This window comes from Stegodyphus dumicola, chromosome X2, assembly GCF_044657685.1.
Source record: "Stegodyphus dumicola isolate Sdum_Otavi_A_Nest chromosome X2, ASM4465768v1".
In the NCBI taxonomy this organism is placed as follows: domain Eukaryota; kingdom Metazoa; phylum Arthropoda; class Arachnida; order Araneae; family Eresidae; genus Stegodyphus; species Stegodyphus dumicola.
The window spans coordinates 184,271,051-184,295,137 of NC_140781.1; the positions used below are offsets into that span (position 1 = coordinate 184,271,051).

The 24,087-nt window shown below is 31.7% G+C and overlaps 1 protein-coding gene across 1 annotated transcript in view; it reads right to left on the reverse strand.

Moving 5' to 3' along the window:
* The window catches only part of LOC118187999 (A-type potassium channel modulatory protein KCNIP1-like), a 305,037-nt gene that overhangs the window by 141,558 nt on the left and 139,392 nt on the right, over positions 1–24,087 (reverse strand). Inside the window, exon 3 of the mRNA XM_035358325.2 lies at positions 8,103–8,227. Coding sequence (XP_035214216.1) covers positions 8,103–8,227 — 125 coding nt within the window. The remainder of the gene's footprint in view (positions 1–8,102; positions 8,228–24,087) is intronic.

The window sequence follows — 24,087 nt, forward strand, 5'->3', positions numbered from 1 at the left end:
GAAGATATTATTTTATTGCAGAAAATTATTAGAACACCAAACTTTATAATCAATTCAGGGCTAGTTGACACTTGTTTTGATAACTTATGCGGCATTTTGTCAGCCATAAGAAGCCAACAATTTAGGCTACAAAGCCTAAATTTAGCCTAAGTTTTGGCCTAAATCCCGGACTAAACTTTAAGCTGGGAAAATTACATAGATACCTATTAGGCTAATGGATTTAAATCATTGTCCTAAGACTAAACTAGACAATTCGCATATGTTACTCTAACGTTGATTTATTAAGGTAAGAGCTGAGCTATTTATATGAGAATTTATTATGGTTAGTATAACACGCGTGAGACTTGGTTTATGTAAATCAGCAGCAACAGAGGGTTGTCAGTTGTCTGAAAGGTGCTAAGTAAATAAATGTAAGCGAATCAAGCTTCATTGCTGCTGGTAGCAAATAAACACCATATTTGACTTGAACAAATAGATCTATTGAAACACCCAATATCGATCTTAGGGAGTGTGGATAGGAATAGTTCCAACCAATAGCTACTATAGAGTAAAGAGGAAAATTAGAATTATTAATTTTGATCAAGCAAACTGATGGAGTATTTAATTATGGATTTACGAGTAGACTTGTCTTAATCTATTCAGCCACATATTCTCGAATATTCCATTAAGATGCCAAACTGCTTTTGCTATAGAGTATCAGACATTAAATCTGCATGCATGAATGCTCTGCAACTTGGCTGGTCTGAATTTTGTAGATGTTTAACTCAACAGAAATACTTCCAAAGCTCCGTTTTTTTATTTGTGAGCATCATATCAGCCTTTGCAATTCCCCAGTTTTAATTCCAAACGTAGATTTACCTTACTTTAGTTTTCTGAAGACCTACAAATTAATGTTAACGATGTATAATAATATCTTTGCAAATAAATAACATCATTATTTTGCGAAATAGCACTATTATCTTAATGAACAGCCAAAAAGAAAAAGTTTCTTTTAATCCTCATTTAATGAGACAGTAGACACGGATTTAGCGCTTAATTTCCAATTATGGTATTAATAATTTATTAAAATCCTCACATTATAAAAGAATTGAAACAATTTACTGACTTAAATCTCGAAATGATATTGTTGGGTAATATATAGAGGAATAGCTACTTTCCATAATGCGACAGAAAGAAGCTGGCACACCCAAAATTAGCCGAGCTATTTCCCTCCTTTTCATGTGGTGTACAGATAATTAGTATAGCTTGGGAACTGCTAATAGATGAGGAAAGACATCATTAGAGCTTTTATCAGAGAGTATTGAAGATTTTGGTATCATTCCATCTCATTCCTGAAGTGACGTATTTATTAAACTTGCATTACGTTGCCAATCTGAAATATGTGTGAGTCAAATATGTGCGTATTAAGTCAATCTCACTATTTATTTGACCACTAAGTATCTAGGAAATATGCGTTGCTTTTAGAAGCTAAGTTCTCTTTGGTACTATAATCCACGATGTGTCGAATATGATGCATCTTGTTGATATTAAAGTTAACCCGTCAGGGTATAGCGATAATATTTTCATAGAATGTTAATAAATAATTAAAGCATGGTAGATGATCGTTTAAGCTGTTTAAAACGAAAATTCTGTCCAAGGACAGAGGAAAATATTTTGAAAATAATGACACTGATTGAAATTTGTGTCTAATGAAAATAGCGGTTGGTAATAGGAAACAATATTTCGTTTCAATCACCAATTCCGAAAGGCACAATTTTAACATCTTCTTATAAATTAAATGAACATGAATTTCATTACAAAAATGAATAACTAATGAAAATAACGGTTGGAAATAGGAAAAAATATTTCGTTTCAATCACCAATTCCGAAAGGCACAATTTTAACATCTTCTTATAAATTATATGAACATGAATTTCATTACAAAAATAAAATAAATATTTTACGTGATAAAACTTCTTCCACGTACATTTCAGTTTTCAGAACTCCATAAAACAAATTTTATTGTCTTTAATACAAGAACCACAATCCGTCAAAATGACGGATTTCTCCCCTTAGGTTAAAAATAAATGTACGTTAATCATAGGTAGTTTTAGTGTTAAAGAAGTTATAGTGAAGTATTTCTACTAAAAAATGCATCACCCTGAAATTTCTAAGATAATGCTCTCATTCTCTCTACTGAAAAATTCAGACCCTTAAGCTTTGAGTAGCTTTTCCAAATGCTACTACGGTGATCAATAAAAAATGACTGATTTAAACAATATAATAGCAACCACTTTTATTATGTTTTTTTCATAAAAACTTTTTTTCGCCATAGAACTTAAAGTAGCTTTCTTTAATTTCGGTATTTAGTTTTGCAGAACTTGAAATAATGTAATAAACGTAGAAACTAAACAAATAAAAAGTCTTGATAGAATAATCTACTCTGTAAAACGTCAGTCTCAGGATTTATTGAAAAATGCAATTATATTCTTTAGTAATGAGAATATCTCATATTGAGTAAAACTGAAATTATATTTTTTTTAATTATTGGGAAACTGAAACTAACTTTAATTCCAAAATTTAGGCGAACGTGATATTAACATTTCAGAAATGAGTGACAATATTTTAATCGGGAAATGCTGAGAAAATAATGTTTGAAAAGTATTACAATATTTAGAAAAGCGCTCAAATGTTATAAATATTCTTGTACTGAGGCACAGACTTTTTTGAGGAGCTGGACTCAGGGTTATGGTTGAAAAGATTGCAAATCCACTACCTATTAAGATGAAAAGCCAAGCGGTGCAGCAAAGTTTGGAGAGTATAGTAAAATCTTTTCTAGTTCAAAGGACGGATTTCCTTATATCCACACTCCGCAGTTAAGCATATTAACATTTTGAAAAAAAAAAAAAACTTGAGCTTCATTTGCTGTTGATGAAAATTCGTTTTGTTCGTCCTCTCGAATGCAAGAAGGAAGCCGCAGTACGAAAGCTTCGTTTTTAAATGGAACCAGTGAAGAGTAGTTGATGTACATGGGATAACTTGCTCAGTAAGCTGCTGTTGCTTCGTAATTTACGATAGACAATTGCAGAGTCGATATACTTATTTTAACATTCCGTGTAATCTTTATATGCAATTATATATTTTTTATATCTTTACGAATCTCAAAATTTCATGGGAATCAACTTTGATGATGATAAGTGCCGTTATTTCATAACAAATTATGTTTAACTTACCTTACTACCGGTGCAGCCTGGTAACGTAGAAATGCGGCTAAGTGATCTACAAACTCGGCAACGTTCTTTTCTGCGGGTTCTTCAGTGTAATGCGGGTGAGTTTTTTTTCAGGCCAAGTGGACTGAGCTTATGCGGAATTTCAATTATTATGATACTGATGGTTTTACAATTCCGAAAGCAAATTTACCTCCTGAAAAATTGAAATATTTCTCCTTCAAAGGTTTATACATTTTGCCAAATCTAGGCAAGCTGTGAGTGGAATTCTTCCAAGAGTCAAAGAAAACCACACATTGTGGTCTTTATGGAAATGATAAGGCAGATTTGATGGCAAAGAAAGGGCCAGGATTCTCCAAATAACTGATCTAACTGATAATCCCTCTTTGCACTGCCAAAAGAGTAATAAAAAATTACTAAGCAGAAGCCTTTTGAGAAGACGTTACTGAAAGGAACAATCATTAAATATGGATTAACAGAATGTTTGACATTCCTTTATGGACCAGAAAGAAATCTGGTGCTATTTTTCGTCTTTTAACGGCCATGATTACCTTTTGAAACATCTGCATCGAGTGAACATTATCCATGTACAATGGTCACTCGTTCCAATTTGTAAATTGTACAACATTCATGAGGAAAAGAATGCCTTACATCTGAGTTGTTGTTCTGCGTTTACGCTTAATGCTGGGTCACTCTGGGAGAGATACTGGGAAGCGAAACACAAAATATATTTATAGATTATACTGTAAACGCTTTTGTAAATTTATTTCTCTCTTTCATCTTTACTTGTTCTGCCTAGAGTTGCCTTTCTTGTTTTACTTGTTCTGCCTACAGTTGCCTTTCATCTTTACTTGTTCTGCCACAGGTAATCTGTTTGTTTGTAAGCTATTAAAATACTTAACATTAAAAATAAAAAAATTTAAGTATTTTAATAGCTGAAAATATATAGCAATATTCCATCATAAATATCCTGCACGAAAAAGAAAAGCCATGAATGTTTTGCATTCTAGGTAATTTTTAATTCTTCCTACAGTTCAGTTACTGGCTTTCTTTTCCCTGTTCAAACCAGACATTATTCTTTATTCAATTATGTTTCATACTAAATTGTGATTTCAATACTTATCAGAAATAAAAACAAATGTGAAACAATATTTTATTCCAAACAGTTACACCAAAGGATATAGTATGACGTGCATTCTTGTTTCTGAAAAAACATATATTCGGAAAAATTATTTTGAGGGCATAAAATCCATAAGCTGCATAAATTTATAAAATACATTATCAGCATAGAATTTATTCCAAAAGCTTAATTAAATCTTTAATTGATATAACACTTGTTCAAAATATTCTAATATGTTATTTAAAATATTTTGATTTCGTTAAATGATTTTCATTGTGAAGTTTTATGTACCATAGATTAATATGCCACATAAAAATGTGATCAGGAATTATTCTTTAGGTACAAGTGCTATCCGCCAGCTAATGTTGATTTGTTCTGTAGTAAGAGAACAAAACACAAGAAAAATCTGCTTCTTGATCAAATACCTAGGCTCAGAAAATATGGAATTTTATGAAAGTACCAGACAGAAGACAAAACTCCTTCATGGCCACAAAAGAATAGGAATCCCGTTATCCAAGACAGCTGCGATTGATCAAGAAATTTTCTCTTCTCTGCTTTCTAGATTATTGGAACACAGAAATGTGAACACTACTAAGCTTTATTCCGGTGGCATGATATTCACTCTTAACATATGGATCAATCCAATCCATATGTTAAGAGTGATACTGACAGAAATTTAATTATGATAGATCTTTTCAACTCTTTAAATTCTTTGTGAAGAATTATTTGCCTTTAATTTATTGATATGTCACTGGAACACCTCGTTAAAAAATTTCTAGAACTAATATATGAATAATTAAATACAAATTTCCCTTACAGACACTATTTTTATTTCATTGTATTTTAAATTCTCTTTAAAAAAGATGGAGGGATTGTGAGTTAAGGGGAGACATGTATAAAAATCTCAAAACACAGAATTAGCTATCAAAAATCTATTTCTATTTCTACCCTAATTTTTATTAGAGAAATAACATACGGTAATTCTATTGTTAGATAATTTTCCTATACAGGTAGCAATGAGAGAAATTCCATAATTTGATAGGCTGTAACTGAGTCACCATAAAAAAGCTATAATGCTTACTGTCGTGATAAATCATACAGTATAATTTGCATAGCATCTCCTCAGCAAAATCATAATTCAAGAATTGGAAGTATTACAAGTCTTATCTGCAAAACCATACTAATCATCCTTTATTTTTATTGTTTTAAAATATCGCATTTTAATCCTTCAGAAAATTAACATTTTTGATTCATTTCTCCTACAGATTCAAGTTTAAAGCTCTCCTTACTTATCAACAATGCCATTAGATATATATTTCAGTAAATCTTAAGTATTCTTTTTTTAATTATCGACCTTCTTTGTCAGAGTATTAATTATAGGTTATTAAGATTTATTTACAGCTTTGAATTAGTTAACAATTTTTATCGCCTTAACTATTTAGGCTATGTACTTGCTTTGCTTTTGACTTAATCTGCTATTATGTGTACTAGAGATAGGATATAGTCTAATTTTTTTTAATCTGAATATTAATTTACAAGGTTCTCGAAACTTTGCAGTTTGTAACCCTTTATGTAAGAATAATGAGGAAAAAGAAAAGTAACTTTAACTTACTATTAAAAATGTTTAATTAAAGTAAGATATAAAAATTAAAGTAAGATTTAATAAAAAAAACACATTTAAGAATACATATTTTACAAATACATTTACATGTATTCAGCAGATATTAATATTTTTGTCGATAAGGTACATAATTAAAACTCTTTGAATCTTTAGATTCATTTTCTATGCATAATTTGATAAAATATGCACACGTGATCCAAAAGTCGAGCACATCAAACTTTCAAAATTGTAGAAATTCTCAAATGGTATTGATGGCAAATTGTTTCAATAAATAACAACTTTATGTTTTTATAAGTAAAATACCACTTAAAAATTGAAATGCAGTTTATAGTGTTATCTTTAAAAACCATTTGCTTGGTGCCAGATGGAAATAAATTTTTTACAAAAAAAATTTTATGACTCAGAATTACTTTGCAACGCATTCTTATGGAAAATTTGTTGAAGCTTTGAAAGAAACTTACCGAACTGTTTGTCAACTAAAACGATAATGATTTTTGTTTGCTAATCTGATTTCGGAAATTAGAAACGGTCATCTTATGAAACAAAGTGGCCATTACCTGTTCCGAGTTTGCATAGAATGGACGAAGTCGGGAGTAAAATGTTGATATCACCAACCATTAGTATGAGGAAGATGCCATCGCAATCAAATTTATACGTTGCTAAGCAATGCTTAATTGCAAAAATTCATTCAGTTTTCGAAATCTCATTTTCCATCTTTCACCCAAATTGTTTTTAAAGCTAACAGAATAAATTGTAACTAAACTTTCAAGTGCTATATTACTTGAACGAGACTAAGGGTTAAAATAATTTGTTATTAATACCTATTTCGGGTCATTTACAGTTTTTTTAAGCTGCATGCAAGTCATTTTGGGCTCATTTTGTATATCTGAACAACCTTCTAGATATTTTACGCTTCTCCAGAATATTTTTAAATCAAATTAAGTACAGATAGGTACAGCATTACTTATACGAGTTAAAATGCATTAAATAAAGAGCGCTTAATTCCCCCTAGAAAATTACAGATACGACATTCAGAGCCACCACAAGATGACGCTAGTGGTGTAGGTCAATTAAAATTGCAGCACTTGAGACACTTTTTATGAATTCTTTCCATTGAATTTCAATAAAACTAATATTTCAGAAGTTTTGTGCTAAACTGTTTAAGGGTATTTTAAATCAGAAATCGAAAGATTAGAGTGCTGAAAGAAACGCGAAGGTTCGAGTTTTCCAATATCAAATCCTTTTCAAGATTTGTTGGATTCGAATGTTCTAGTCCTACTTTTTGCTAAATTACTTTGAACGTTTCGGTCTTTCTCTTTCGGAATTCCTTAGAATTTTCGTGAATTTTAATGTGTTATAAAGGCTTTAGTAGCCTTAGTTGAAGAGATTATTATTGGTTTTACAATTTGTCATCTCATATGATTTCGATTTATCTTTCAAAAGATTTTTAAGTATTTCACAGTTCAAAATCGTAAATAGATGGATAGGACAGTTATAAAACAAACTATCGCAGTATAGAAAGATAAATAGGTCTACAAGGTTTACATTACAAACAAACATTATACTATTTAATTCTTATATTTTTAGAATTACATCCAATCGCTGAATATTTAGATTATATCTAGTCTACCGGGGGGGTTCAATGCGTTTTTTCGCCTCATTTCCATCAGTATTTTCCATCAGATTCCCCGTCACTCTTCGTTTTGGCCAACCTCAGGTAATAGTTTTCAAATAAATAATAGGGAAGAAAATCGCAGGTTCTTTCAGAGAAATGGAAGAAAATGCTCACTATATTACTCCTAGAAAATTACATTTTGTCTAAGAAAATTTTGAAAAATATCTTAGTTTTTGCTTTAGAATGTTTTCGAAAACATATTCGCGAAACATAAGCGAAAAAAGCATTCTAAACTTCTTTAGATTGAAGTTAATTTATTTTAAAATTTCGTACTTGAGTGTTAATATTCATAATTGTTTCTTCCTCAAAAGTGTTGCTTACAATGAGCGGTTAAACAAAGTTGTTTTTAGTAACAGTTAGGCCTGGTCCCATTTTCATGTTAAATTATTATCACATAAATTTCATTTAAAGAATTCATTTTAATCGATCTAGAATTAAAAAATTCCTACAAATCAATTCAAAGAGTAAAAACTTTCTCACCTGCTTGAATCCTTGATATATAAGTTTAAGTTCATTTTTTGTGAATTTTGTGATCTTACAAAGAGCTTCTATCCTCTGAGGTTTCGATCTTACAAAAGTCATCTCAATATCGTCACTGCAGTCATCTAAAGGAAAAGAAAAGTTAAGGATCAGGGATAAGCTATAAATTACAAAGATATACTAATACATCATAGGCATTATTAACTTCATACCAGAGAATAATCTAAAATAAATTTTATTGGTGTTCTAAGTTTTGATTCCTCCGAACACACCTTAAAACGTATACGAATTTCTTAAAATCAGTAAACTATTCTTTTCGGTAGAGTTTGTCTCAGAAAATAAAATTTAAGTCATGATTGAGAGTTTCAAAGACATCGCTTTCTTTTACGCAGTGCATGTCAAAAGACTGATACTTTTAAAATCAATGTGTAGAGTTATTAGGATTTTTGGAAGCCGTAGAGATGAAAAATTAGCAACCGCCTTCGCCGGGAATCGAACCACGGACCTCTGGAATACCGTCCCAGCGTGCTACCGTTACAACACGAAGGCACGCTAGGGAAGTGGGAGAAATACCTTATAAATGCTCTAAATTAACTCTTTCATCACTTAGACCTTCATTAGGATTGTGACACTTGTAATTTGTTTTCTTTATTTTATCGGAACATGAAAAACAAGTACTATGCATAATAAATACAACTAAAGAGGTCGGTTAATGATTCATTCATTTATCCTATTAAACATAATTATTAGGCTAATAATTTACAATTATTACGGATGAAATGAATTTTGAGAATTCATGCAAATGTTAAGGTTCGATGTATGCGTTTATATACATACAAATGAATACAATACTAAAATGTTAAGATGTATGCGCTTATGTGCAATATTTTAGCTAGTTAATTTATAAGGTATTTCTCGCGTCTTCCTAGCGTGCCTTCGTGGTGGTGCAGTGGTTCTGCACGCTAGGCCGGTATTCCAGAGGTCCGTGGTTCGATTCTCGGCGAAGGCGTTCTTTTCATCTCTCCGGCTTTTCCAATTAACCTAATGTCTCTACAGTAGCGCCCGAACTAAAAGGGTGGTGGATGATGATTTCTCCCCACCCAGAAGGGCGACTGGGGTTTTTAGGGAACCCAATCGCCCTTTAAAAGGAGGAGTATATAAGGTTATTTCTCCTGCCTTCCTAGCGTGCCTTCGTCGTGTAGTGGGTTTTGTACGCTGGGCTAGTATTCCAGAGGTCCGTGGTTCGATTTACGGCAAAGGCGATTGTTCATTTTTCATCTCTCTGTCTTCTAAAAAAAAACCTAATGTCTCTACAGTGGCGCCCGAACTAAAAGGGTGTTGGATGAAGATTCTCCACACCCAGGATTTGGCGATTGGGTCCCTTAAAAACCCCAGTTGCCCTTTAAAAAGGGAAATATATAAGGTATTTCTCCCGCCTTCCTAGCGTGCCTTCATGGTGTAGTGGTTCTGCACGCTGGGCGGGTATTCCAGAGGTCCGTGGTTCGATTCCCGGCGAAGGCATTGTTCATCTTACCTGCTTCCAAAAAATACCTAATGTTTCTACAACTTTTTTAAGTCAAATGATTTACTTAAAAATAATATATGCTTTTTTTAAACTATATGCTTTTATTGAATTATTTAATGAATAATATGCACAGATCTTTAATTTTTCCCTTTCTGGTGACACGTTCCTTAAATAATGGCAAGACCATTTTCTTTTCAATGAACAGCATGAATAGAGATAATTATTGTTTTCAGATTGTTAAAATATACAAATTTTAAAATTGATGAAAATTAAAAGTTTGGAAAGCTTTGCTCATATCTCTGAATGCAAAAATAACTAATTTTTTAAACCATTCGCAATAATTGACTTAATTGAAGGTATATCAACAACAGAGTTAAAAGTTGACTAACAGAAGAAATAAACATTAATGAAATTTCACTGTTCCCTATTGCGTGCTGATATTAACTAAATGCTTTCGTTGTACTTTACGTCGAATCGTCTTATTTGCAATATACATTCCTCGGTTACTATCTATAGAAGCACGCTGCAGTAAATGTCATTTCTCTTCCTGCTACAAATATGAAATGTGGTTTTCAGAGATTTATGGCACTAAACTATCTTGGAAGATTTGTTCTGAGTAATAACACTAAGTCCAAAAACGAACATATATTACAGGATAAATAAATCATACACCTCAAAGATATAATGTTGTTCTACATGCATGACATAGGAATAAACCAATACCTGCATTACATAAATATGTCTATTACTGATTGAATGTATTAAAATTCTTTAGATTCTAATTCTTTAGATTTCTGAAACATTCATTATGTAGAGTTGTGTTCTGACATTTGCTGCTGCAACAGATATGGTTTCTGTTATCCTACTTTTACAGATTCTGTTATCCTAGTCCGCCATTTTTTAACTAAGGAAACAAGCGGTTTAAAAGTTAAAAAATGTGTTCCAGGTGAGACTCAGGTAATATGGTTGAAAGCGAGCAACTTTGAAAAGTCTTCTACTATTTTCCCATAATTACCTCGACCATGATACATAGTTCAATTTCCATTATTCATACAATAATTATTGGAAAGAAAAATTCTAATCTTCCTTCACCGTTTGAAATTACGTATGATACTATAAAGTACCAAACACAACAAATTTTCATTCCTCTGTTAACAGGGGAAAAAGTAGGCTATAAATGTAAAATGAAGCTCTTAATCATTGTATTTGTATTTTATTTATGTTGAAGATGCATCACTACGCGTAGTTTAGGAAATAAACTTTACTGTACTTACATATCTTACATGAGTATAATGTTATACGAAGTCTAAAAGAAATTCTTAAGGAAACATTTCATTTCTGCATATATGCTCACATTAGGGCTATCTCTAGAGATCTAGATATATTCGATCTAATTAAGGAAGTATACCTAAGTATACCTAGGAAGAAAAGGAAGTCACCAAATTTAACTTTATAATAAAACCAGACTTGACAAAAAAGAAGTCACCAAATTTAACTCTATAATAAAACCAGGTTTGACAACTATAAAGTTATAAAGTTATCTGATTTCTTTGAATCGGTATAAAAAATTCAGTAAAACACAATAATTACCCTTTACGTATCCTTTAAGTACAAATCAATTATACACTCATATCCAAATTTACCTTTCTGCACACAAAAATACCGTTACTCCATAAATCACCAAATTGATATAATACATTTTTGCAGTGAATGAGTGAAAAACAAGCCTAATTAGCATTATTTAATCAAAAGTGATCAAATAGAATAATAATTTATTAATTATTATTATTATTATTATTATTATTTTATTTATTAATTTTTAATTTATTTATTAATTTTTAATTTATTTATTAATTTTTAATTTATTTATTAATTTTTAATTTATTTATTAATTTTTAATAATAATGAATTTTAGGTGCAATTTTGGCCGTTTAAGGGGGAAAACAGGTGACAGGTTGTATGTTTAAGAGCAATTTATTAGTAATGTATTGTTTTAAATAACGGTGAGATAAATTCTTAGTTTACTCAGATCTGAGTCCGAATTTTGAAAGGTTTTTCGAATTTTCCGAATTTCGAAACTCACGTAAGAATAATAATGGGAAGGAAAAAAGAGAGCCAAGAAAATGATACTAAAAGTTTCCAATTGGAAAAAAAAAATTGAAATTTGCATTTGATGAAAAATATATTTAAGTATACAGCTTTTGGCTAACTTTACTGAGAACATGAAAATTAAATTAAATAAATTCAGCATGCAATAAAATCCCTTAAGACTCATTTTCTCGGCATAATTTAGCAAAAAATATTTGAATAACAGCTCAAATATATTTTTAGAGTCTTTTTAAATCAAAGTAAGTGTAGAGAAGAGCGGCCTATTTTAAGAATAAGGATAGATTGTAGAGACATTAGGTAGTTTTGAAGGAGGCGAGATATGGTCACTTTACTTAACCTGTTCCGCCAAACTGAGTTAATGGCACTACAGGGTTAGGAAGTCATCCTAGTCATTGCTAGCAATCTGACGGTTAGGCCGCCTTTCTACATTTTACTTTAATCTGTAGTTTCTTGGATATAATTATTTTCATTCACTTCCTTCATTATCTTTAAGATGCCCTTGTTGCAGTAATAGTCCGTGAACAGTCTATTCACAGGATATGTGATGTAGTCGGAAGGAAAGAATTGCTGTCGAAGGTGCTCTGTCAGAGGGCAGGAGAGCAGGTAATGAAGTGCGTCCGCGTCTTCCCCGCGAAAACCGCAAGAACAGTTGACGTCCCGTCTGAGGAAACGTCTGTAATACGCTGGGAATTTCCCGTGGTTGGTACAGGCTTGGAGGAAGAGTCGGTTGCATTTCAGCCTCTTGAGAGAAGATATTGGGAAGATGTTGTAAGTAAATCTTCCTGTCTCTTCTTCCTGCCATCGTGATGACCATGTCTCTTGAAATGCTGTCTTGAGGAGCCTTTTTGCAACTTCTGCGGAAAGCGGAACTTCCTTGTCAATTTCTGGTTTGAGAGCTGCAGTCTTAGCTAGTTCATCCGCTCGTTCGTTGCCTTTCTGCCCGGTATGTCCTTTTATCCAGTTGATCTTTAAAGGTATGGAAGAGCCTAACGTCAAGAAGATCTCTCTAAGTGCTGCCGTGTGCGGATGTTTTGGAGGAAAGGAATTCAGCGCATTCAAAATGCTCATGCTATCTGTGAAGAATGAAGTGTGAACTGCTGGTTGCGTACCTAACCATAGTGCTGCTTCTTTGAGTGCTAGGGACTCGGCTTGGAAGACTGAAGCATGATCGCTTAGACGGAATTGTGCTTGATAAATTTCTTCATTGTTCGAAAAGACCGTGAACGCTGCCCCTACTCGTCCTGAAATTTTTGAACCGTCAGAAAAAAAAAAAATATCTCTTTGTTGTCCTGAGGGTGGCGATTTGCACCAGGAAAGGATGGGTAGATCTCCTGGGTGTAAGTCAGGGGGATCTTGGAAGCTTTCTATGCTGGCATAGGATAGATGTAAATCTTTTTTAGTGTGAAGGTCCTCTTTGTAATGTAGAAGTCGATAGATTGATCTTTCTAATTCTGCTTGAGCAACGCCTTTGCCGGAACTCGAACCACGGGCCTCTCGAATACGCGTCGAGCGTGCTGACCACTATTCGACGAAGTCACACTAAGAAGGTCCGAGAAATACCTTATAAGATAAGCACCAGCACTGATGGATCCTAAATTATTTTCTTCAATTCAAATCTAAATATCAAAAGGTTAAGCAATCTCTCGAATCCTTCTAATGATAGAAATAACAACTTTTACTGAAAAGTTTTAAGTAAAGTAAAATTTGAAATCTACATTTAAGAAAAAACAGATTAAGAACACTGTTTATAAAAATGCAGTTATGTTTATTAAGAAGACACAATTTTATTAAGAAGACACAATTGGACGAATGAAAACGGGTATTAAGGTGAGCTTTTTCGGCATAATTTGACCAAACCTATTTCAGTAACAGATCAATAGTTTTAACATTTTTCCAACCAAAGCAAATGCAGGAATTAACACATAAATACTAAGTATTAAACGCTACATTGTCTCAAGGAAATTAAGAGCTTTGTTTATTTTAAAAATTCATCTAAGAACCAGACACCAGACGCTTTTGGGATAACTTGAAAAAGAAGAAACCTTTAATACAGGTAACATAAAAATTGCAACAATAGCTTCGTTATTTAAGGAACACTTCCGTTAGACGACAATGAAATTCGGTTCATTAAGATAGAATTCTAAAGATTTCGAATGAGGAAAAAAAGCGAGGTTTTGAACGTCGAACTGCTTTCAAAATTCGCACAATTACAAGATTAGAATGTTCCATTTGGTAAGACCCGCCTAACGCTAGAGTTCGCTGAGAGCGCTATTGAGTGTGTGCAGTTACTCGATTGAAGGTGTGACGCAGTTGTGAGATTCTGAGATTGAGATATTATTATATTTAATTAAATAAATTTATAATTTATTGATTGGTGATTATTGATTTGATTTACTGATATGAAAACGGATATGTTTTGCTGCACCACCACACTTTCGACAAACTTGGATTACCGCTGAACCTCAAAGCCACCGATGCGCACCATTCATAATTTTAAATGTTAAAACATTATATAGAAGACAAAGACATCATCAGTAAGAAATATGAAATAAGGCAAACCTCTATCTTATATTAACGTTGATTTTATAGCAAATTCTGGTATAAGTTCTGTCTTCTTCAATGCAGAAACACTTGTTTCATGAAGAAGGTGTATAATGTTGGTCAGCGTGAGCGATTGGTGCAAATGAAATAACTTAAGTTTCTTCATCCGTGCCAATAATGGCTTGTTACTTTTTGACGTAGGACAAATATTGAGAAAATTCCTCATTCGCTGTTCATATCATGAAGTAAACATTAATCTCATCCATGCAGCGTAACAATTCTGTTTACACTACTATTTTATATTTAGCTCAAGATGACAACTGCTTTGACAGTTTTCTGAATTTTTTAAAATTCCGATTGTAATGATTTGAGGTATTTCAAGCAAATTAACGTCACCAAACCCATGTAGGTTCCTTACACAAACCAAGACTGGACCCATTCCGATGCATAACATATTTCCTTGTTTACTTCACATGTCGTCACAAAATTACCAATGATCCAAAGTAAGTAATAAACTGGAGTTCACTGTAATCGTTCAAACAATGTTTTAAGGGCAAAAGGTATATAAGAGTGACTCTTTGGCAAATTAAGGGTACGGGGTATATCTGAAGGGATCTAAATTATGATACTCACTTGTAATATACTTTATACCATTCTTGAAAGCAGTCAGTAGGTGCGACACCTGAAATCTCGCCCAAACTTTAAATTTCATTTTAATATAAGTACTTATCAAATTCAGACCTTATTAAACACTTTCATAATCTTAGATAACTGAAGTCTTTTATATACCAGTGTCTTTGCTGAAGGAAACTTGCAGCAAATAGAGCTTATTACTTTTACTAGGTTCATTTTATAGCAATGAGAACAAACGTTAATTGTAATGAGTGTGATTTAAATGGAAATGCACTGTATGTTGCATTATTTTGCCTGCAGTGCTAATTCTATGATTAATTACCGGTTTATGGTCTTTAGAAATTCAAGAACTTAAACTGGACGAAATCGAATTGAATGTTTCTTGGAAATGAAATTTATTAAAAATTAATGTTTTCTTTTCTCAATCAGAGCAACTTTTAATTATTTTTCCCTGAATGAAGATGAAATTATTTTCATACTATTTCTTTCTCGATGTACCTGTTATCTGCAAATCTAGAAATCAAGCTTCCAGTCTCTTTTGCATAATCTTTAAAGGGGAAGTAATTTTCACTCCTCTGATCTTCTGGGGCATTTAGTCATTTCCATTAGATTTAGCGTTCTCATTCTTGTGACTGTTAAAAAAGTTATAGAAAACTAATTTAATTATAAATGCAACCCATACCTTTCGCTTGGGATAGAAAAACACTGATATGTTTGCCACTCTACATTTTGTTCCCGCATTTTAAACAATTTAAAGCTTTTTCTTTCAGAAATCAAAGCACAATGATTTCAAAGAATTGTTTTTATTACATCATTCACGTTAACGTTTTGCGTAATGTTTCTGCTGTTGAATAAAAACTAAATATTATTACCAGATGCCAAGAAAAAAAACCATTTCATTAACTTCCATTATAATTTTCGAGGGTACTTAAGCTCTCTTTGGTACTAAAAGCACATTATAATCGTAAAAGGGGTACTAAACAGAGCTCTATGAATTTATACCATTACCTTTAGAAGATTTATGATGTAAACAGGCTATTAAAACTTGAAGCTTTTATTTTAATTATGCCTTGACGTTTCTTAAGGAAAGAAATACTTTTCATCATTAATGTAAAAATTGATTTATGTTTTGCTTTATTAAATGTATTCTTATATTGAAAACGCTCTTGATAAACATTTGTGAGACAGTATGTAAGACAGACTGTTTGAAATGCAAAACGTTATCACCTATTCGGCATCTAAGTAACATCTGTTACGTCGAAAAAAAAATAAATTTATCTTTTACAACGTAACAAATGGTGCCGTGACCTCGCGACTGGTAGACCACTGTATGTAAAATGTGTATTTTGATTTATGTGTTGAATTTCTATTTTATGTATGCTTATAGGAATATTGTGTTTTGAGTAGAGCTGAATTTTTATGTTTGCGTGCACCTGGCTCTTTGACACACCTTTTAGTTAATTTAAAATACTATGTGTTAATGGAATTTTTCTGAATTGCTTGTGCTAACTGCATTTTTAATTGTTTGATTTGGTTAGTTCCTTTTTTAGTGAATTATTTTTAATGTAAGAACAATTGTTTGTTTTAATTTAACAGTGAAGTTTTTTTAAGTTCGAAAAATGTGTTATTGGATTTTGAGAATTTGTACAACAGATTTGGATTTTATTTTGAGTAATTGAGTTGTTTTCTTAACTTTAATGCGCGTTAGATTTGTAAAGTTGTAAGGGACAAGTGATAGTCTGTTTAGAAATTTGACTGATTTTTTTTTTTTTTTTTTTTTTTTTTAGATTTTAGGGAAGTTGATTTTGTTGAGATAAAATGCTGCTTGACGGAGGTTACTGATGGAACTGTGAAAAAGTCCGGTTCCTGAAAACAACGAAGAAGATTTGGCTATTATGTTTTCGACGTTTCGTGACTGGATCCGGGCATCTCCCTGAGTCTCTAAAATGTGGTACGCGGATTTCGTGACTTTATATTTTCATTAGTGTTTTATTTTGATAGTTAATCTTTTAAAATTTGGAAATGTTTAATACTAAAGCAAGAGCTGTCATGTTTAAGTAGATGAAAATTGAATATTTTTACTAAATTTCTAGCTGAGAAGGTAATTTTTTTTTTATTAATGTTTAATAGTCAGAAGTTAATTGAACCAATTTAGAGGAAGTGAATCTTTGTTTTAATGTTTAAGTGCTATATTCAATATGATTTATTCTAAATTTGTTCTTTTTTAAATGAGTTTAATCTTCTTGAGTTCCTGTTTAAAATGATTAAGAACGGTGACGTGTTTCCCTATGATTTATGTATTAATGGATTAATGTTAAAAATGAGATTGATATGAAAAAAAAACTATGAGTAACTTTTAAAGAGATAAAAGTTAAATGAGAAAAGAAAACTATTTTTTTCTACGTAACACATCCATTGAAGCACACATACTTGATTTAATGGCATTGACAATCATGGAAACACTAATAAAATGATTTCCTTGGTATGTATCATAGACTGACCATTGCGTCGTTTTGGACAAGCAGGTATAGGAGGACAATAATCTGTTCCTGATCAAGGAAAACTCCCATTTGCTTACATACGCTTTGCTTGAAACGCGACGTTGGACCGAAGGATGCTTTAATTCCGTTTGCCTTAGTAAACGATTACACTTTCCCTATGATATACATTCATAAACTTCCTCCCTAAAAAGCACGGTTATGTCCTTTAATAACCAATTCAATTATTAAAAAAATTCACGAATTATTGCAAAATTTATTTAATGCGACATGACTTTTCTGCACACGTTTCGAGCATAAGAAGATTCAGTAATATAAAGTTCGACAATATGTATATAATTAACTAAAGCCATAAGATGTACAGAATTTGTTTCATTTATAAGAAGTATTTGTTACACTTTACTTCAAACCTAAAAACAAACAAAAAAAAACATAAAATGCGAAAACGCTATAGCTATATCTAGTACCCAATATTTTATTCAATAATTCTGACGAGTATGATGAGATTAAAAACGCTCTGGAAAGTGTAACGCTTTTGAACTTTCTATGTCTTCAGCGCAATTTTTTTTTCTTTCATCTTTTTGTGAAAATACTTTCCATCTTTTACACAGGACATTTAATTCGTCTGCGGTGTATATCTTGTAAAATGTATCTAATTTAATTTTTTGCATGCAATCTACACAGTGAAACCTAAGAGGACAATGATTTTTTTAAGGTGCAATCAAAGTAACTATACCTTCTATAGCAAAGTTTCTGAAAAAGCTAAGAGAAAAACTGCATAATACACTTTTTCTTTATTGTTCAATTTAATGCATAGAACATATTAAAAATACCATGTCAATCCCACATGGAAATATTTTTATTATATTTCAAAGTATTTATCATTTTGTACGAGGAAAGCGGATAAAATATTGATCTTGGAGACTACCGCAACTATTTCTGTATTATATTCTTATGCATCAATCAGCATATAAACTTTAGCTTTATAATTTTTATATCAAAGTGTCTTTACCGATAAAAAATTAATAGCCTTTTTCAATCTCATCATCTTGAAGCCAGCATGCCACACAGAATCAGTGTTTTCAATTTACCTTCCCGTACCGTTTTTTGCAGAGCCAAATCTTCATGCATTTTTTACTATTTTAACAGTATTCGTCTTTCTGTTACATAGACTTAAGCACAAATTTTGTAACAGCAACGAATAAAAGAAAGTAAAGAATGCTTTCTCTTTTAAAATGCTTGATGTAATTATATTATTGTCATTTTCTTTGTTGTGCACTTCGATTTGCAATGCTTCTCGTTCTGCGTCATTTTAAATGTCAAATGAGATTATGTATACGACGTCATTTTAAATGTCAAATGAGATTATGCTTATAGATTTTTGTCTCGAACCTGAAATTTTTCCCTGAAGATTTCTCATTTTTTCAATTTATTTTTATTATATCCTTTTTTCCGTCTGCAAAACATAAAAAATGAAATTAAGTAAAAATTTCTAATACTGTCTTATTTCTGAAAAACAGGGATTAATATAAATTTCCTCTTGTTCCAACCTATGTGAAATGACTTACTAATGTACCCCATAGAATATACAAACTTAAATATGCTATATTTTCGAAACCCATTAACGAGAAGACCTTTTCGCTTGATTTTGTATTTTCAACGATTTTCTTCAGTTGCTTGTGTAACAATGAAATTATTATTTTCTCTGTCAAAATTTCATTGCAAGTATTTAAAATGATAAGATTAATGCCTAATTTTCAAAATACTGATGTATCAAATATATCACGTTTTGGAAAATCAGTGTGTAATCATATGTTTTTGATCTTCCTTTTTTATTCTTTACATTTCCTTTTTTCCAATACAATATTGTTCCCTTCTTTACCATTCGAATATTAATGCACCGAAGTTTACTCTTCTCAGAGAGATCTATCTCAATGCCTTTACTATTAAAACTGTGCAAATTCAAATTCTTCATTTGTTTTACTAGTGGTATCTTTAAACACGTGTTCTAGTATTTGGAAATTTTTACGATTGATTTATTAGGTTTAAAAATTTATTTATTAGGTCAAAATTATAATCAGCTATAAACAAGCTATGTTTATAATAACTGTATATGGATATATGTGTGCATATATATATATATATATATATATATATATTGTACAAAGGAAATGTCTCTTTTTGTCTTAAAACATTTTCTTTGTCTTCTGCCCATTTATTTCTTATCTAGGAAACGTTTATGTCATATACCACTAAAATGTATACTCGGCCATTTTTGGCTGGAATAAAACCTCATTGAGCAGAAAGTTTCAGTGCACTGAAAGAGGTTAAAACCCAAAAATAAAATAAATATTTTGTAGTAGGAAACAGACTTTTATATGTATTACAAAGAAGTGCTCTAAATTTGATTTGCAATCACATCAGTCAATTAGGACTACCTTACTCAAGGTAAAATAGCAATCAATATTTATTGCTTCATACAGAAGTATGGTAACTCTTAGAACGCGAAGTTTATATAGATTATTACAATTTAAAATTAAAGTTGCTACATTTTTAACTCAGAGTAAATCTGATTTTGCTAATTTTCGCAATAAATTATGGTTTTTAAAATTTTATTATTTATCAGATAATTTTTCAAAAAGGGAATCATTTAAACTTATCGCTTGAAATACACAACTGTAACATATTACTGTTAAAATATAAAATAAAAATTTTCTTATAAAGTGAACATAAAAATGTAAAGAGTAAAAGTGATCTTTACAAATGTTTACAGCCACAAATGCTTTTTACAACTTAAAACAACCTTTACGAAAATTTCATTCCAAAAGCTACAAATTGGTCACATAAAGTATTTGTAAGCATAATTTCTAAAGTACCTTCCTTGTAGTTTTGATGTTGACGATGAAGGAAATTGGGGTCATAAGCCGTACTGAACTTAAATAATTGATATCGGGCATTTACCATTAAATGCTTCAGAAGAATTTACCGAGGTATTGAACAACACAGGTTTAATACTTGAGACTTCCAAAAAATTGTTAAATGAATTTTAGCTAGAGCTTAGAACAGAATTCCTAACACATTCTGAAATGTTCTTAAAATCACTTCTAACATTTTGTACTACGTATTTATGCGAAATGCTGTTTCCAACTTTGAAATTTATAAAATAAAAAAACTATATCTCCTGCAGTATAAAATATTCATCCAAGAGTTGAATCTTTTAATACAAGTAAACAAGTAACACTCAGCTCATTGATATGAATATTTATCTTTAACTCATGTTAAAATTATATTCGTGTGTATACAAAAGATCTGTTTCAGATAAATTTTTTATGATTATTTAATAACAAATATTTCAGCTCTTATTCCTGTTTTGTGTGCTGTTATTTCTACCCAGGGTTCCGAAACTATTTCCTCAAGTAAAAGGGGTCGCCAAGTGGAAATGTTTGGAAACATTATGTTTATTTGCATGTAAAATAATGTCGCTTCAGATTTGTTTAACTGACGCACTCTTTTTTCCTTGAAATTTCCTAATCAGAATTTACTACATTAATATTTCACTGTTGTTGTTGTCTTGTCAATGAATTTCATGGAAGAATGTTTGCAAGAGCTTCAAGGAGGTTGGACTTATATATTCACCCCAATTTTGAGGAAGCGCAACCCGCGGAGCGGTCTAAATGTCTCCTAGCCCTTTCTCCTCCCACCAATCAACACAAGAGTACTTTCGGTTCGCCGTATATTTAGAGTGCCCCATGCTGCAAAGCCACTTTACATTTACAAACATCCATACCTTATCCGGGACTCGAATTGCGACCTTCGGCACCGCAGTAGACTCCCCTAACCACTATACCGTCTGATCGGCTAGTATTTAAATACATTTTACGAAAATCCCGCATGACTGAAAATATAAAATATGGTTATTAAATAACAGGGCAGTTACGTTTTAAAAATCCTTGTATAGATAATGAGTTAAAATTGTATTGTATTTTCAGAAGCCAGTCAAGCAGATATTGCTGCAAACTGAATTAGCCAGTGGAAGACCATTGCTTCAAAATCCTTGTACTTCAAGACAATATACCTTCAGATCGTTCAATTAAATAAACTTCTAGAGCTAGACCAAATTAATGTTCTCAACCACCTACTCAAATTCTTGCGACTATTTTCTCTACTCAAAACTAAAACTCCCTTTCAATCAAATTAAAACAAATTTGATATCCATATGATAAGGAGATGCCAGAGATTTATGACACCCACTCCTAAAACCTATATGTATATAAAATAAGACCTTACAGACCTTTCCTTTTCTTATTTTGATCTTTCCTTTTGCTGGATTAGAATGCCAGTCGAACTACCAATATTCAGCGGGTAACCACTCAGCCACTGGTGAGATACCTTTCCAAGGACAGGGTTGAGGTCGGAAGCTTCCGGCCAGAGTTCTAAGCCTCGCAATACAGCATCCCTGTTCGAACTCCAAGTTTCCTCTTAATATATAGGTCAACAATGAGTTTTTTTTTCAATACTTCACTTAATTGCCAAGATGGGACCTAATGTTATCAGTGTTTTTATCATCCTATCTTTTCAGCTATCAGACCTTTTATACCTTTTATAGTTACCTATCAGACCTAATGTTAATCAGTGCTTTTATAGTTACCTTGACAAAAAAAAAAGCATGAATTCAAAAAGTTTAAACGAAAAGTTTTGATAACATAGAACATATTTCCTTCAGTTGTAAATATGTGTTAAGTAATCAAAACCCCTTGAAAAATTAACTTTTGCATAATTAACGGAATTTTGTTACACTTTTCCAGCGCATTTTCTTGTCAACCAAGTTCAAAGTTGAATGTAATTTTGAAAATCTTCAAATAAAAAAAAAGCAAGAGTAATTTTTATTTCATTTCTAAAAAATTAGTTGTAGCTGAAATATAATCTCGAATAACCTTTTTTATTTAAATCTCAGATAACAAAAACACGGCTTAAGGTTATTAGGATTTTGCTATCTGTTAGACACTAAGTAGATATAAGAAAAAAATAAATAATCCTTTATAGTCATCTTTAGATGTCTGCCAGGACGTAGCGATTATCATTCGGGATTCATATTACGGAAGCTGACTCTTCGTTTCCTAGGCAACGTAACAAAAGGATGAAGAGGAATTGCCGTCTTTTTTTGTTATTTTCTTTTACCGGTTCCGATGGGTTTGAATTCAACAGTAATGCTTAGGCTTAAAATGCGTCTAACTTTCGTTTCGGAAAATATTTATCCAATGGCTTAGCCTGATGAAGCTTTAAGAAATGTTAAGGAGCTTATCGTTTTTGAAGCTGAAAATATTGGCCTTACTTTATAACAGCAAGCTCCACAAGCACAATAATTAAGACCGATTGTTGCAATGGTATAGCTGAAAGTAAAAGACATTTTTAGTTACGTTAAACAATCCTGCATTAAGCTGTATGCGAAAAGTAAAGGTTTAAGAAAGGAATCTGGGAGGAATTTTTAGTATATTAGTGTACATAAAGTTCTTTAGAAGTTGCTGTGAAAAAAGACATATTTTTCATATATTGTTACATAATTGATGAGACTTTCTCCATCAAAGAGATATATAAAAATTCTCAGAAGATTCAGTGAGGTCCAAACTAATTGTAAATGTATCGGAAAATTTAATACTCAGCTCATATTTCTTGTTACAAATTAAATAACTCAGTTTAGCTATTTGAAACAAAATCTAATTCCGCTAGTACTGGTTCCCTATAATGTAAAGTAAAGCAAAATCGTCTGACCGAGTCGTTCTCCATACCTTTGAAACTAATTGAATATACACGAAATTACAATTACATATTAAAGCAGCATTTTTTTAAATGGGTATTAGAATTCTTACGTTACTCAGAGAATAGCAGTTACATTTTTATTAACGTAAGAATACTAATCTAATACATAATCTTTATAGTGATAAAAAAAGTTTGTTTTTTAAAATACTCGAATAAATTAACTTCAGATAACACTGAGCTATTATCTAGCCAATTGTATCTCTCGTAGAGTAAAAATGAAATGTTTGAGCAAAAAATGAGACTTACAAATTCTATATAAGACACAGGTTGGAGGAAACGGGGCTAATGAAAAAATTCTGTTTCCTGATTTGTGACTATTTAAACGTGTTTCCATCACATTTTGTTAAATCCTCCAAATAACTGGTAAAACGTGTTGAAGTGTAACTAAAACTGGACGACTTTTATAGATACGTGCTATTCCGGGAGGCCGCAATTCCCCTCGAATCACAACTAAGTGACTACTTGACGTCAGGTTACTATGGTAACTGTGTCTTGTTTCCCTCCAAAGTTAAAAGTAGTTATTCCCAAGTAGTTGATCGTTATGTCTCAACTCTCCAATGATTTTCTGGTATTACATATATAAGGATGTTAATGTAACACCCGTCAAAACTGAGTACCTATTGTTTCTCAGTCATTACGTAAAGTTAATTCAAGGCTTCAGATATTTTTAAAGACTGAGCTCGGTTAACAGTTCGAAAGTGAACTAAATTTAAATATGTGTTCGGAAATAAAAACTATCCAGTCGTGCAATTAACGCTTTTTTAAAGTACTATAAATTGGTGATAAATTGTCAGCTTCAGTGCATCAACTGTTTGACGTTAGCTATATGAAAAAATGCTTACACTTTAGAGCGTAACAGGTA